Here is a 14839-nt window from a genome sequence, read left to right on the forward strand (position 1 = left end):
TTTCCTTTCTACCTTGTTCTGACATGTTTGAGTTCTGTTTCCTGTTTTATTTTGAAAGGTTTCCTGTTTTGTCATGCTTTTGAGTTTTACTTCCTTAGTCCCAATATCTCCTGATCATGTTCACCTTTGTCTTGTGCTGTTTGTATTTAAGTCTTGTCTCTGCCTTCCTCTTGTGCTGGTCCATTAACGTCTCTTCCCTGGCTCCCTGTTGCCATGTTTCCATGTTTAGGCCACAGTCAGTTTTGGTTTTGATACCCTGCTCTGCAGCGCCTTTGGTTAAGAATAAACCCCTTGCCCTGGAACCGTGTGCCCTCCGTTTCTGTAATTTGGGTCCTTCATGCTCACCAGCCCTCCCTACCTGGCAACATTAACTTTTTCAAGACTTATGGAAAATTTACAGTCTAGTCACATTATCTTTGGGTCTCTTTCCTGAATGTAATCACTCAAGACTTTTCTATCAGCGTTATTTTTTTCCACAAGGAATAAATGTGATAGATTTTTATCCAGTTCCAATAGTTCTCAGAGAAACAACATTTTAAAAGCTGGAATAGTTTTCCAATTGGGATTTTTAAACCTTTTTGTTGTGACGTTTAGTTGTTAAAGATGGGTGGGATATAAGTACATATAAATGAAAGCTAGCGTACCATACAGTAATGGATACTTTCTGAGTATTTGTGTAGAGTGAGAATGTCTGTTAACTAGGTCCAGACACCTATTTGCTCTCTAGTAAGTGACACTCAACATAAAAAAATCAAATTGAAGCACGTACAGACCAGTGATTGACCGTGCTGTCTAATAGCTTATGCATTAGTAGTTCCATACAACAATGTAAATTGGCCCCCAAAACAGAATCCACTACACACAGCACTGGTCTGAACCTCTGGAAATAATACCGCTATCATGGAAAAACAAAAGAGAAAAATGAAATAAAAAGGTGCACTACGTGGTGAGATAATGTAAAGTTCAAGTGCCTCAAGTGCCCCCCCCCCCCTCCTCCAACAACCAGTCAAACTGAAAATGCTACTTAGGTTCCCATGATAGAACAAAAGCAAAAAATAACCAAAAACAAAACGTATAAAGAAAAGAAAAGAAAACAAAAAAAAAACTCTGTTGCAGACGGACTGCCAAAAAACATCTTTATGAAAAATTTGGGAACATGTGACTGGAGAAAAAGGGGGAAAAAAAAGCGTAACAATATACTTTGACAGTGATAAATAAATGTAGTACAGCCTCCACCCTCCTTGGTGTCTTGACCATTCTCTATAAGGAGCAGGGTGATGAGTGTTGTTCGTGTGTTCAGCAGAAAGAGAGAAAAAACTCTTCGTTTGTTTGTCCTTCATAATCTTCCTGTCAAGTCACAGCCTTACATCGATGACAGAAGACCCCTGTTCCTTATATTAGAGTGTTGGATTCCTGTAGTGGTTGAGCGGTTTGTGGCAGAACATTACAGGCACTTTGCGAGACAGTCAACCATGCTGGGTGGGTCCCTACACCCACTGAGCTTCCAGGGCTGTTCTTTCCAAGAAAACCTCATGCTGGAGCAGTAAGGGCTGTGTTGGATTGTTGTGATTTCTGACTGAATTTAGACTTTGAAATGCTGGGCTCTGAGAACTGGGCTCCTTCCTGGCTCCAAACATCACAGGGAGCCTTGAGTTGAAGTTCAGATAAATCTAAAAGATAAAAAAGAGAAATGTCATAGGGAGCTGTTAAATTATTTAACAAGAGTAGTAATAACAAAAATATTAAGTAAAAAAAAATTATGGATTGGATTTATATGCACTTTTCCAGACGCTCAAAGTCCTTACAATGTGTCCATTATTCATTCATTCTTGGTGATGGTAACTAGCCACAGCTGCCCTGGGGCAGACTGACAGAGGCATCGCTGCCAGTTCGCGACTGCGGCCTTCACTTCCCCGTTCTGCCTTTAGATTCTCCAGGATTCTCCAGAGCAGGTTAAAAAAGAGTCCCTAGCATTTATTCAGGGGGAAGCCTTCTTTTATTACCGTTCACCTTTCTCCATAACACACAACATGAATGCGCCCACACTGCCCCCCCCCTCCCATTCTCTACCTCGCTGCTGCACGCGCTCTCTCCTCTCTTACACACACGCGCGCTCGGCCCCAACACATAAACATCTCTATTCCACAACAGTGGGTACAGACGATCTTGGCTCCAATACCTTCTTAAAATGAGAAGATTGTAATTGTGCTGGCTCATTTGTGAAAATAAATGTAATAATGCAAAAAGAGCTCCGCTTTGACACTGTTGTTGACATCCATTGTTAACGTTAGCTACTTCCGCAAACAACGAGTGACGTCGTTCACCGTTGAGTACTATTCTGCGCATGCGGGTCAATTCTGGGTCATTTCACGGTCACACAGGAGATCACAAAAGTTCGCATTTAATTGGAAATGTGAACGGCCTTGCAAAAAAATCTGATTTTTCAAAAAATTGGAATTGAGCATTGAGACCTGCAGTGTGAACGTAGCCCAAGTCTCAAATCTTTGTCTTCAATTCAGAGTCAATCCCAAGTCAAAAGCAGTCCCAAGTCCCAAGTCGAGTGACAAGTCAAGAACAAGTCTCAAGTCGAGTCCAAGACCTACCATTCAATGTGTAAAGTCCTTTCATGTAATTTTCAAAAACAGAGTAGTATATTTTACATATACCATGTGTGCTTTTAGGAACTGTTTTTATTTTTCAAAATTGTGCAAGCATATTAGGTAAATTGCCTCTCAGCTCATGCATCCCCACTTCAAATATCCAAAAAGATTTCTCCATTAAAAAAGCAAACAGTTTACCACCATTGCAAATGTGGTAACCTGGGGATGAAAGAAAATCCGGATTAAGTCTGGATACTAAATCCCCTCACTACAGACCAGTGATGTGCTGTTAAGTTTGTGGCTGTAGAGGAACTGACTCTTTATGTATATGTATATGTTACAACCATATAAAACCAATATGAGCATGTCTGGGATGCTCTGGATCGGCGTATACGACAGTGTGTTCCAGTTCCTGCCAATATCCAGCAACTTCGCACAGCCATTGAAGAAGAGTGGACCAACATTCCACAGGCCACAATAGACAACCTGATCAACTCTATACGAAGGAGATGTGTCGCACTTCATGAGGCAAATGGTGGTCACACCAGATACTGACTGGTTGTCTGAGTCCCCTGACCCCCTCAATAAAACAAAACTGAAGATTTCAGAGTGGCCTTTTCTTGTGGCCAGTCTAAGGCACACCTGTGCAATAATCATGCTGTCTAATCAGCATCTTGATATGGCACACCTGTGAGGTGGGATGGATAGATAGATAGATAGATAGATAGATAGATAGATAGATAGATAGATAGATAGATAGATAGATAGATAGATAGATAGATAGATAGATAGATAGATAGATAGATAGATAGATAGATAGATAGATAGATAGATAGATAGATAGATAGATAGATAGATAGATAGATAGATAGATAGATAGATAGATAGATAGATAGCTGTGTAATCTGGTCTGTACTGTGTATCTATATAAAAAAACGCCCCTCTCACCCTCCGCGGGTGGTCTCTCACACACCACACAAGCTCGGGTCCTCTACCAGAGGCCTGGGAGCTTGAGGGTCCTGCGCAGTATCTTGGTTGTTCCTAGCACTGTGCTTTTCTGGACTGAGGGGTCTGAGGTCTTTCCAGGTATCTGTTGTAGCCACTCCTCCAGCTTGGGGGTTACTGCCCCCAGTGCTCCAATTACCACAGGCACCACTGTCACCTTCACTTTCCATGCTTTCTCCAGTTCTTCTCTGAGTCCCTGGTATTTCTCCAGTTTCTCAAGTTCCTTCTTCCTGATGTTCCCATCACTTGGCACTGCCACATCCACCACAACGGCTTTCCTCTGTTCTTTATCCACCACTACAATGTCTGGTTGGTTCTCCATTACCATCCTATCAGTCTGGATCTGGAAGTCCCACAGGATCTTTACCCTCTTATTCTCTACCACCTTTGGAGGTGTTTCCCATTTTGACCTTGGGGTTTCCAGTCCATATTCTGCACACATGTTCCTGTATATTATTCCAGCCACTTGATTGTGGCGCTCCATGTATGCTTTCCCTGCCAGCATCTTACACCCTGCAGTTATGTGCTGGATTGTTTCAGGCGCCTCTTTGCACAGCCTACACCTTGGGTCTTGTCTGGTGTGGTAGATCTACACCTTGGGTCTTGTCTGGTGTGGTAGATCTGAGCCTCTATCGCTCTGGTGCTCAGGGCTTGTTCCTGAGCTGCCAAGATGAGCGCTTCAGTGCTGTCCTGTAGACCAGCCCTTTCTAGCCATGGGTCGGACTTCTTGATATCAGCCACTTCAGTTCTGGTCCGGTGGTACATCCCACGCAGGGGTTTGTCCTCCCATGAGGCCATTGACATTCACTGAGCACACTTTCAGTTATTATTCTTGCAGGTTATCTGATAACTGGCAGTGCATATATTGCCTGGGTTTTCATCTTGCCGTTGAGCTGGCTTCTCAGGACTTGCAAAAGACTCAGGCTTCCAAGGTACTTGTAACTGTCTTCAATGCCTGCCATTGTTCCTTCTGGGAGTGAGACTCCTGATGTGTGGACTACCTTGCCTCTCTTTGTCACCATCCGACTGCATTTCTCGACCCAGAGATATATATCTGCATATATCTAGATACATATGTATTTGACAGTAAGTTAACACTGACAATTCTTTTTTCAGGAAAAAGAAAAGTAGGATTCAAAATAGAAATCTTAAATGTAAAACAAAATTTGTGTTAATATTCATTTGTAGAGTTGTGGACAAAGTGTTAGTTCGTTCACACTGTAATTGAACAGGAAATGTGCAGAATACAGAGATTTTGAATATATACATGATTAAATCAATTAGAATCATATAAATTGCATTTATAGTGGACAAATATTTTTATCATAAGCATACATCTCATGATGGCAGGTGAGGATGATGACAGGTGAAACACCAAAAATACAGGCATATATACACACCCACACACGCATGCTACACAATACCACATCACACAGTAAAATTAGAAAACCAGTATTGTTGAATTTTGTATAATGTTTACTGGATTTCAAGGAATCAACCGAAAACTAGCCATTCTACTTTTCCCGTTAAGTTTGCTCGAGTCCGTTAGTCAAAGCTTGAGTCCCATCCTTATCCCAGGTGAGGATCTGAGCCAGTGATGTGGCTGGTCAGGCACTGACGTCATCAGTCAGATTTACAAAAATATGAACAGAGTAGCTTATTCATCTTTTGATTGGCAACATGAATGACATTTATCCTTTGAACAACTTCTTACAGAAGTTCCAGCAGAGGTTGATGTGCCTACAGGTCTGAAATGTGAAGCAATGCTGTCAGGAGTCTGAACTCTGTCTCCCCCTTTGGTCACCTGTGGGAACTGTCTCCAGAGTTCTAACCACGCTACAGCTCCCACCAACCCCACGGCACACTTCCTGGATGCCGCACACCTGTCTTTCATTCATTCATCAACCACATCATACTTAAGATCTGCAATGAAATTCGCTCAGTGTGAAGTCTTGTTTGTGCCATTCTGCATTCCTTACCAAGTGTTATATTTGGACCTGATCTTCTGTCTCCTGACCCTGTTTCTGACTCTGTTTGCCTGCTGCCTGCCCCGACTCTAGCCTGGATCCTGACTACCCTGTCTCTCCTCTGATGATCTTATGCCTGTTATTGACTCCTGCCTGCCTGACCCTGATTTAGCTTTGTGGACTTTTAGCTGAGCTAATAAACCTGCTGCATTTAGAACCAGTCGTCTGGGGGGGACAAGTTAGCTTGGGCTAACTTGTCTGCTTGCACTGCTTTTCGAGCTTTCGTAAAATCATTAATTAAAAGCATCACTCATGACGAGCCGCACAGCAATGATGAAAGAGAATAGAAATTTAGCCCTGCTGTTCATTTTAGATACTGAAGATGAGGACTTTGATGGATTTTTGAAAACCGATTAATGACTGAAATAATAAAAAATAAATCACAACCAACTCTCTTTGCTCCTGCTCCCTTTTTTAGGGAGTTTGCTGAAGCGGGTGCGTCCGTGCTCGCGCATGTGTAGGAAGGAGGGAGGGGGGCAGAGCGCTCAGCGCAAGTCAGTGTGTAAGGGCACATTCAGTTTGTGTTACTCAGTCACGGAGAACTGTAAAAAAAAAGGTTTCCTCTAAAAGAACAGAGACTGGTTCTTTTATTAACCAGCTCTGGAGGCTCTGAGGGTCAGAACGGGGCAGTGAACCCCGAAAGAAAGATCCGCCTTCAACCCTGGTGAGGATCTCCCTGCGTCGTCTAAACATGGTCAGAAACGTCATCGCATGAAAGGTTCAACACTAGCATGCATGTTTTACCAATATGTGTTAACGTGCCCGCGCCCTTACACCCAGTGCACCTTTTGTCTGTGTTAAATACTGAAAAATCACCCATAACTGAGACTGCGCCCTATAACCCAGTGTGCCCTATGATCATGAAAATACAGTAAGTGTTTGATTTGAAAAGAGATAATGACGAGAAAACCTTTTTTTTTACTGGTTCAGCAAAAGTTCCTGGTTTTCAATTTTTCTGAGCACGCAGAATTTGTGAGCTGGCATCACCTTCACGTCATAAAAACTTTAAAAACTATAAAAACTTTACGTTAACTAAATTTCCCTTCGGGGATTAATAAAGTTGTTCTTGAATCTTGAATCTTGAATAAGTGTGTGTAATTTACATTATCCTTCCTAGTGCTTCACGATACACTTACCACACACACGACAATGGTATGTTCTATTTTAATGACGTCCTATGAGTTGGCCGTAGGAGCATCAAGGGAACTGCAAGACACATCTGTGTTCCCTTCAAAATGCAGCCGCTCCTCTGTCTTTCCTAATTTCTTACAGTAAGGCTGCACATTTGCACTGTCCGCAGGGTCAAAAAAATCTGTATGATGCGCCTAATCTCAACTATAAAACTCGTATTTACCCTTGCGTGTTATTTAAGTGTTCACATCGATCTGTCGCCTGCAGCATGCCCATAGAAAAATGTGCAAGAACATTTTCTCTCTACAGGCTCACCAAGACCTTTGTGACTGATATTTCCTGCACAAGTTTGACCCTTTTTCACCCACAGACAGCCTGTCTCCACCCTTAACCCTTGTGCTATCTTGGATGACCCCACCCTTACATTGACGTGTTCTCCCTACCATGACAAAGGTGGATAAAGGTGGAAAGATTTCATGTAATCCATTGACACCAGTGAAGATCACAAATCATTGAAGAAAAAAGGTTCAGAGCTCTGTCTAGTGGGTCTAGATGACCCAACTCCTAATGTTAAAGTGCCTAGGATAGAACAAGGGTTACGTTGTGACTAAAGCCTACAACAGTGGATTTTACTCAATGATCAGTGACTGCCACTACAATCTTTGGGACTTTTATTTAACTGGAGCTTATTTTCTCTTTAATTAAATTGATTTATTCATTCATATTCACCTTTCAGACTTTGTTAAAAATGACAGTAATCATTTTTAATCATATGAATTGTTTAGCTTCTTCTAAGTTTGAACCACATCTACAAAATATTTTATAGATTCTGCTAAGATAATTTCATAGTTTTCACTTGTTACGTTTAAGCACTGTAATGAGCTGCTTCTGTTGTGTGTATGTGAATGACAGAGACAGTGATGGCTGGTTGTTCTCATAACGAAACTAAGCTGCTGGGAAAACAGTCGAGATTGCTGACAAAGATTTTGACTGACAGTAAAAGTAGCAACAAATTGAGACCAATGAAACGGTGGGGCTCTTTTGATTTACAGCTTAGATTTACAAAAGGGGTCAGAATGGGTTGGAAATGTGACCCCTTTGGCACAATACTAGAGTTATAAAAAAGCAAAATTCAGATAACAGGTTTTTCTCTCAGGGTTAGAAAATCAGGATATTTTGTGACTTTCCTTTGTTAGTCATTTTATCACATTTTTCATGTCTCTGTCATGTTCACGGCTCAGACATGAAGCTTTGAAAAACCCTCATCAAAGCAGTGCCACCTACATGCTTGGTGGAGTCTGACAGCTGTTGCTCAATGCTCTCCACGATCTTTTTGAAGGGGGGTCTGTTGAAGGGCTCAGCCTTCCAGCAGGAGCTCATGACCTCATACCTACAAAGGAACCGACACAAACACATATATGTCACCAAATTATTTTTTATGTCCAACATTCCCCCAACGAAGAATCTGAACTTTTTTTCATTTTGAAGGTTTTGTTTGCAGAGGCCAAATGTCAGAGAATAAAGAGGGTTAAATCCCCCACAATGCAGTCACCAGGCCATTATCCACCTTCACTGATCCAAGAACTTTAAATATTTTTAGGCAATTACGTGTCACATCAACAAATACTCACATTTCACTGGGTGCAAACTCTGGAGCCCCCATTCTGTAACCTTCTTTTATCTGTTTGTAGAACTTGGCATCCACCGGCATACCAGGGTACGGGCTGTTTCCTGTGTTCAACATATATGAGGTTATATCGTGTTTTTCTGCAAAGCACACATACAATTTTGGGCAGGAGTAAGATTCCTCTCATTTCATTTTAGGGTTTTTCCTCTTTTGTTGGGAAAGAAATCCCAAAACCATCTAATCCTGACTGGTCTTAGTATTAGCCAATAAAAAAAAAATCCTTGCAGCATTCCCAACAGTGTAACTTGCAGCTCACAGCATACCTTCAGGTGGATGCACTCATTTCCAGTAAGGCTGTTTAAAATCACAGAAGGACATTTTGTCCTGAGTTTCTTTCTTCCTCACAGTTTCAGTACTTTGAGATTTGGAGAGTCTGCATGTATTGCAGCGAGACAGGTTCCGATTTCTGGGAATGCAGCTCTTAGTAATATTACATACAGCAATGTTTACTCTGCTATTTACTTCACTAAATATAATGTCCTGTTACTTTACAAAGTCCTTTGTTGTGTATGACTTTTCAAACATTTGTAGTGGTTCTGGTTAACCTGGTAAATCTGAAAAGTGGAGTTTATCCTGAAAACATATTGCATGTCATGATCTGACCAACATCCAGCTGACCTCCCCTCACCTTCATTTCCTCAGTAATGCATTAACAGATCTTCCTCCTCTGCTTCAAAACACGCGGTTCTCCTCTTCAGGGAACTCAGAAATAGTCATACAGTCTCTTGCTGCTGTGCTGTTGCTGTATTGTTGATTTTAGCTGTTTTGCTTTCCTAACATGTGCTGCAGTTGTTGGGCTTTTTGAGGACTCTCCAGGAGTTCTGTGATCAAGCTTTATTCACAGTATGAAACATCCTGGACAGAGAGACCTTTGTTCTTGTACTTGCAGCCACTTGTGCAGGAATTCATTTTTAGATTCTGGCTGAACAACAAAACACGTGCAGTATATAGAATTTGATAACTGATGATCAAGCTGCTGGTCTTCCAATCATTAGATCTTTTTCTGAGCTAAAAACAACTATTTTAAAACTATTGATTTCCTTATCTTTAATCCAGGGTTAAGCTAGTTTGTTGCAGCTGTTATACTGATGACATTACTTTTGGTTTTGCAATTTAGTTTTAATTTAGTTTAATAATAAGATTCTTACTCAACTTATCTTAATTAACAAAGAATTATGGAGAGACATTAAAAAAACCGGAAACTATAATTTTGGTGTGATCCAATAAATTCCAAACCGAGCAACTGTAATCTAATTTGCCCTGGATCCTTCCAAGCCTTCTGAACCACGTTTTTAAAATGGGCTAATATAAGTGTGATATTTGCTGTTCCGAGCACGCGAGAAGGGCAGACCGCAGAGATAAATGACTGGAAATCCACGAGGAACAGAGCTCCAGCAGGAGCACACTCAGTAAAGCCAATCATCTGCTGTGGCAGAGCAGGTCACTCTGGACCTCGTCTCCAGCAGAGGTACGTTGGGATCCAGCCTTTGAATCCCATGGACCCAAAGGCATTGTAATTCGTTTTTAGGGAAGTTCGGGTTCAGGTGATCTTATATGCTGCTAAGACTCACAGTGCTGAAAAATCAGCTCAGTGACAACATTGACTGTTTCTGTAGACATAATTTACCAAAAATAATGTCTGTATGCCTGTATAAACAGACAGATATCTGTTGGTGGGGACGGAGGGGGTACAAGGAACTATAGTAATGTTAGCAACAATAAAATATCTGGATGTCTCAAACCAAAAAATCAACAAAAAACAAATCATCAAGGGTGGTTCATTTGCAGCATTTGACTTCTAAAATCATCGAGGGAGTCAGGAGGTGCTTACAGTTGGGTGTTTTTACTTTAATGGCATGTCTGTTCAATATTTTGGAGAAGAATTATCTTTAATATGCTTCACCTGAAGTTGTTATAGTTGGTTACAATACTAAAAAGGATTTTTGTTTTTCTTTAGATGAAAAGACACTGGGGTGGACACTTGACTGTACACACAACCTTACACACATACACACACACACGCACACACACACACACACACACACACACACACACACACACACACACACACACACACACACACACACACACACACACACATAATGAAATTTAGCTGGTGGTGAGAAACATACCAAGAGAGAAGATTTCCCAGAGCAGGATCCCATAGGACCACACGTCACTCTCGAATGTGTACACACACTCAAAGATACTTTCTGGGGACATCCATTTCACTGGAAGACGGGCCTGTAAAAATCAATAAATACTTTATAGATATCCATAGCGTTATTTGGAAAAAAGGGTTAGGCGTAAAGACTGCACTAAAATTAGGTTGATATATGCGTGTGTTCAGTAAAAACAACCTGTGACTGAGAAGGGGTCACACAAACACACCTGTTTATAGATAAGAGGTTAGCTACAGCACCTACCTTAGGAAATATTAAAGATTCACTCTGATGAAAACTGTGTTTTTAGTGTTTGAACATGTTCTTCTGGCCTTTTTCTCAAGGATGGAGGACATGTATAAAAAATTAATCTTAAAATTACAAGCTCTCTGCTTCTCTTCATTGTGATGCATCTTCAAAGCATACAGAGCCATGAGTGTCTTTGTTGGGGGGGGTCTCGGTAAGACATTACCGCTCAAGCTCCACTTAAAAATAAAACCTTGTTAAAGCCAAAATGTTTAATACTGTGATAACAACAGTCTATATGTTCATCTTGCTGACACCCAAAAATAAAAGCAAAGAGGAGAATACCTGCCCACAAAAGGCTGTACAACAACTATGCTAACCAAACGGCTACAACGGACGACTTCACTCTGTCCCCTCTTCCTGATACTTCACTCCAGTCTCCACTACTGAAAAGAGGTTAAGCTCCTGAGATCGACAATCATGAAGGCATTGTTGTTAAACTCTCTTGCCTCATTAATTCAATAAAAATGGGGATGTTTTTGAAGCGAACTTGCCTTCGTTAAAATCATTTACGTACTTGGCACACCAAAGATTATTCTAAACAATCTTGGATTTCTCACATTAAAAAATTGAATGTCACTAATGTTGATGCTCCTTTTTCAGACCATCAGAAAGTCACCCTAAAGTTAACACTCCTCCCAATGTCCAACATTCCCAGGGCTGTTTGCTGGAAAGTAAATAACAGTTTTCTGTCCCATTACACTGTTATAGAAATGATAAGAAAAATAATTAAATCCCACTGGGAAGAAGCTACTATATCACAAATATTCAGTCCTAACTGGGAATTGTTCAAAATTGTTATTGGGAAATTTATGAGCTCTTATAGTAGTAATTTAGCAAAACTTAGAAGGCAAGAGGAAAACAGACTTTGCTCTAAAACTGCATCCTTGGCTTATAACAGCAGAGAGAACATCACTGAAAATGAGCTGATAGAACTTGGTGAATATCAGAACAAACTAAAGGAAATGTATAAAAGGAAAACACAAGGTGCATTTGTTAGATGTAAAGCAAAGTGGATGGGAGGAGGGGAAATATGTTCTTCCTATTTTTTTGGATTACAAAAATTCTAATTTCAGCAATAACTCTAAATTCTCTTCAAATAAACAACAAAATTGAAACTGATCATAAAATTCTTGGCTCTTTTTGCTCTGACTTTTATAACAAACTTTACTTACCAATTATTCTGATATTAAAACATGTGAGCTGCTAGATTCTATTAAACATTGTAAGATTATCAGTGAAACACATAAAAAACTTTACGATGCTAGCATATCCTTAGAGGAAGTACAAGATGCTATAATAAATCTAAAAAAGAACAAATCTCCTGGTAATGATCGATTGTCAAGTGAATTTTATAAAGAACGTTTCAAAAGAACTTAGTCCTTTTTTCCTCGAGACGCTCACTGAAAGTATTAGTCTGGGAAAACTACCTCCTACTCTGACACAACGTATTATATTGCTAATACCCAAACCTAATGAGAATAAACTACAAATTGATAACTGGAGACCTATCTCGTTACTTAACAAAAACTATGAAATATTAGCTTTGATTTCAGCCAAACAAATGAAACAAAACTTAACATCTATTATAGACGAATCCCAATCAGGATTCATGTCTAATAGGCACATTACTAATAACTTCAGATTAATTTTGGATTTATTAGATAAATTAGAAAAAATAAATGAAAAAAGTTTGAGTCTGTTTTGGGACTTTTATCACAATCTAGGCCAGGGGTCGGGAACCTATGGCTCGCGAGCCATATATGGCTCTTTTGATGGTCACATGTGGCTCGCAGACAAATCTTTAATTATAGTTTTTTTTTTCATTAGACCAGTCCTTCTCGGGCGCGATGCGATGCCAGAGGCGCGCAGTAGTAGCGGTGCTTAGAGAGAGAAATCTGCGCCAGCGCTATCAGTTTACTATTATCTATTATTTCACAGAGTTTGTACCAGCTGGAAACTTGTGAATTGACGTGCATAAAACTACTCGCTCCTGTCTCTGAGAAAGAGCGCGCAGATGCGGGGACGGGATGTGGGGGGGAGAAAGCAGAGGGTGGGGGTGAGGGGTTGTGGGGACAGCAGGTGAATCGCGCAGGGATTGTAAAAACGTAAAACCCGCTGCCTGTCACTCACTGCAGCGTGTGAGTGTGTGTTTGGTTCCATGTCTGTCTCACATCTACAGAACATTCAGACCTAAGATCACGTTTAAAGTCTCAATGCCTGCATGAAGCAGAAACTCACCACGTATCAACCGGACTAGACCATCAGCAAAACCACCACGAGAAATACCCATCATTTATTAGCAACAGCATAACAATGTTATTAAAAAGAATCCACAGACTTATTGTACTTTAAAAATGTTGAAATTAAATCAAATGCACACATTCACTTGTATATTTAGTTTTAAACAAATTGTCGCGGACTGAGTTGGATGGCTGTTGGGCCAGGTTAAAAGTTCTGGAGTTCATTGAGCGCGTCAAGCAGAGATCTGATTGGCCCTCAGTTCTGTCGCTCAGCCTGTTGTTAGGTAGTTTGGACCAATGGGGTTCAGCTATGGGCCGAATAAGGGAAATGGGAGGGCTGGAGCGGGAGGGGGGAATATAAAGTTGGGAGAAGCGCTCTCGTCTCGGCGGGAGAGATTCAGGAGTTGCTGAATTAATTGAACGGCGTTTGTTGCGGTCTGCAGTAACCAGAATAAAGAACCTTAAAAGAGGTTAAGTCTCCGTGCGTCAGTGTGGGGAAGGGACACTACATTATTGTATGGCTCTTTCGAAATTACATTTCAAAATATGTGGCATTTATGGCTCTCTTGGCCAAAAAGGTTCCCGACCCCTGATCTAGGCCTTTGATTGCCTAGAACATGAATTCATTTGTCGGACCATTTTTTATGAAAGCTATTAAAACTTTTTACAATAATTCTAACAGCACAATCAAACTTAAATATTGTACACCTCCAAGAGTTCAGGTGGGTAGGGGTGTACACTAAGGCTGTCCAGTGAGCCCTTATTTATTCCTGCACAGCTCTTTGCAGCCTTCATCCAGGAAAATAGCGCACACGGTATATCAGTTGCTGACGAAACCACTTTTTTCCTAAAAAAATTCAGATCAGTTTTCCGTTACAATCAAGCTTATTCAAAAGTTTTCAGAAGCTTCCAGTCTTACACTTAATACAAATAAATGTGAACTTTTACCTATTCCAGCATGCACTCACTCAATTTTGCATGGAACACCTGTAAAATCACAAATAACTTACCGTAGAATTACTATTTCTAAAAACAAAGAGGTAAGATGGAATTTAAATTTTTGGAATGTTATTCCAAACTATTTCGTTTGAAAACTTGGTGGCCTCCCTTTTCTTCTCCAATCTAAATATAACATTCAAGGGTTGCCCATTAAAGAAGCACATTTTTTAAAGCAAATGCTTCTGGCTTTGTCCCTAATCTATAAACATTCAGTTTCTCCTTACAACTTTCATATCTGGAATGACAGTAATATTTTATACAAAAATAAAGCTTTATTCTTTTCTTACTGTAAACTCTGATTTAAATCAACTGTTTGACTCAAAGGGGTGTTTAATGTCCTAAAACCAATTTTTAACTGCTTATAATATTCCAGTTACCCCCAAAGAATTTGTAATAGTCATGGATGCTATTCCTGAAGGCATTATAACGTTATTTAAAGGTCTTGTACACCCATTACCTTCACGTTGCGTTTCTTTCTTCAAAACTAATATTGGCAAGACCTGCTTTACTACGATACCTTTAACAGTAAGATCCCTGTTTCAGAAAGATATTGCAGTTGTTCCCTATGTGACCCACTACTGGAGAAAATTTACCCCAGACATTGAGTAGAAGAAAGTTTGGACTTTGTCCTCCAAATATTTTATTTCAAATAAACTTTGGACGATTGCTTTAAACGTCT

General features: G+C 40.3%; 1 protein-coding gene across 4 annotated transcripts in view; it reads right to left on the bottom strand.

The window, feature by feature from the left end:
* Window positions 1–430: 430 nt before the first annotated feature.
* kit (KIT proto-oncogene receptor tyrosine kinase) overlaps window positions 431–14839 on the bottom strand; it is a 30910-nt gene continuing 16501 nt past the window's right edge. For all 4 annotated transcript variants that reach the window (XM_004067588.4, XM_011494612.3, XM_011494610.3 and 1 more), the window contains exons 18-21: window positions 10583–10694; window positions 8395–8494; window positions 8048–8153; window positions 431–1670 (exon numbers count right to left, since the gene is read on the bottom strand). In XM_004067588.4, the coding sequence (XP_004067636.1) occupies window positions 1488–1670; window positions 8048–8153; window positions 8395–8494; window positions 10583–10694 (501 nt within the window). In that variant the 3' untranslated portion in view covers window positions 431–1487. The remainder of the gene's footprint in view (window positions 1671–8047; window positions 8154–8394; window positions 8495–10582; window positions 10695–14839) is intronic.

This window comes from Oryzias latipes, chromosome 4 (assembly GCF_002234675.1).
Source record: "Oryzias latipes chromosome 4, ASM223467v1".
NCBI lineage: Eukaryota > Metazoa > Chordata > Actinopteri > Beloniformes > Adrianichthyidae > Oryzias > Oryzias latipes.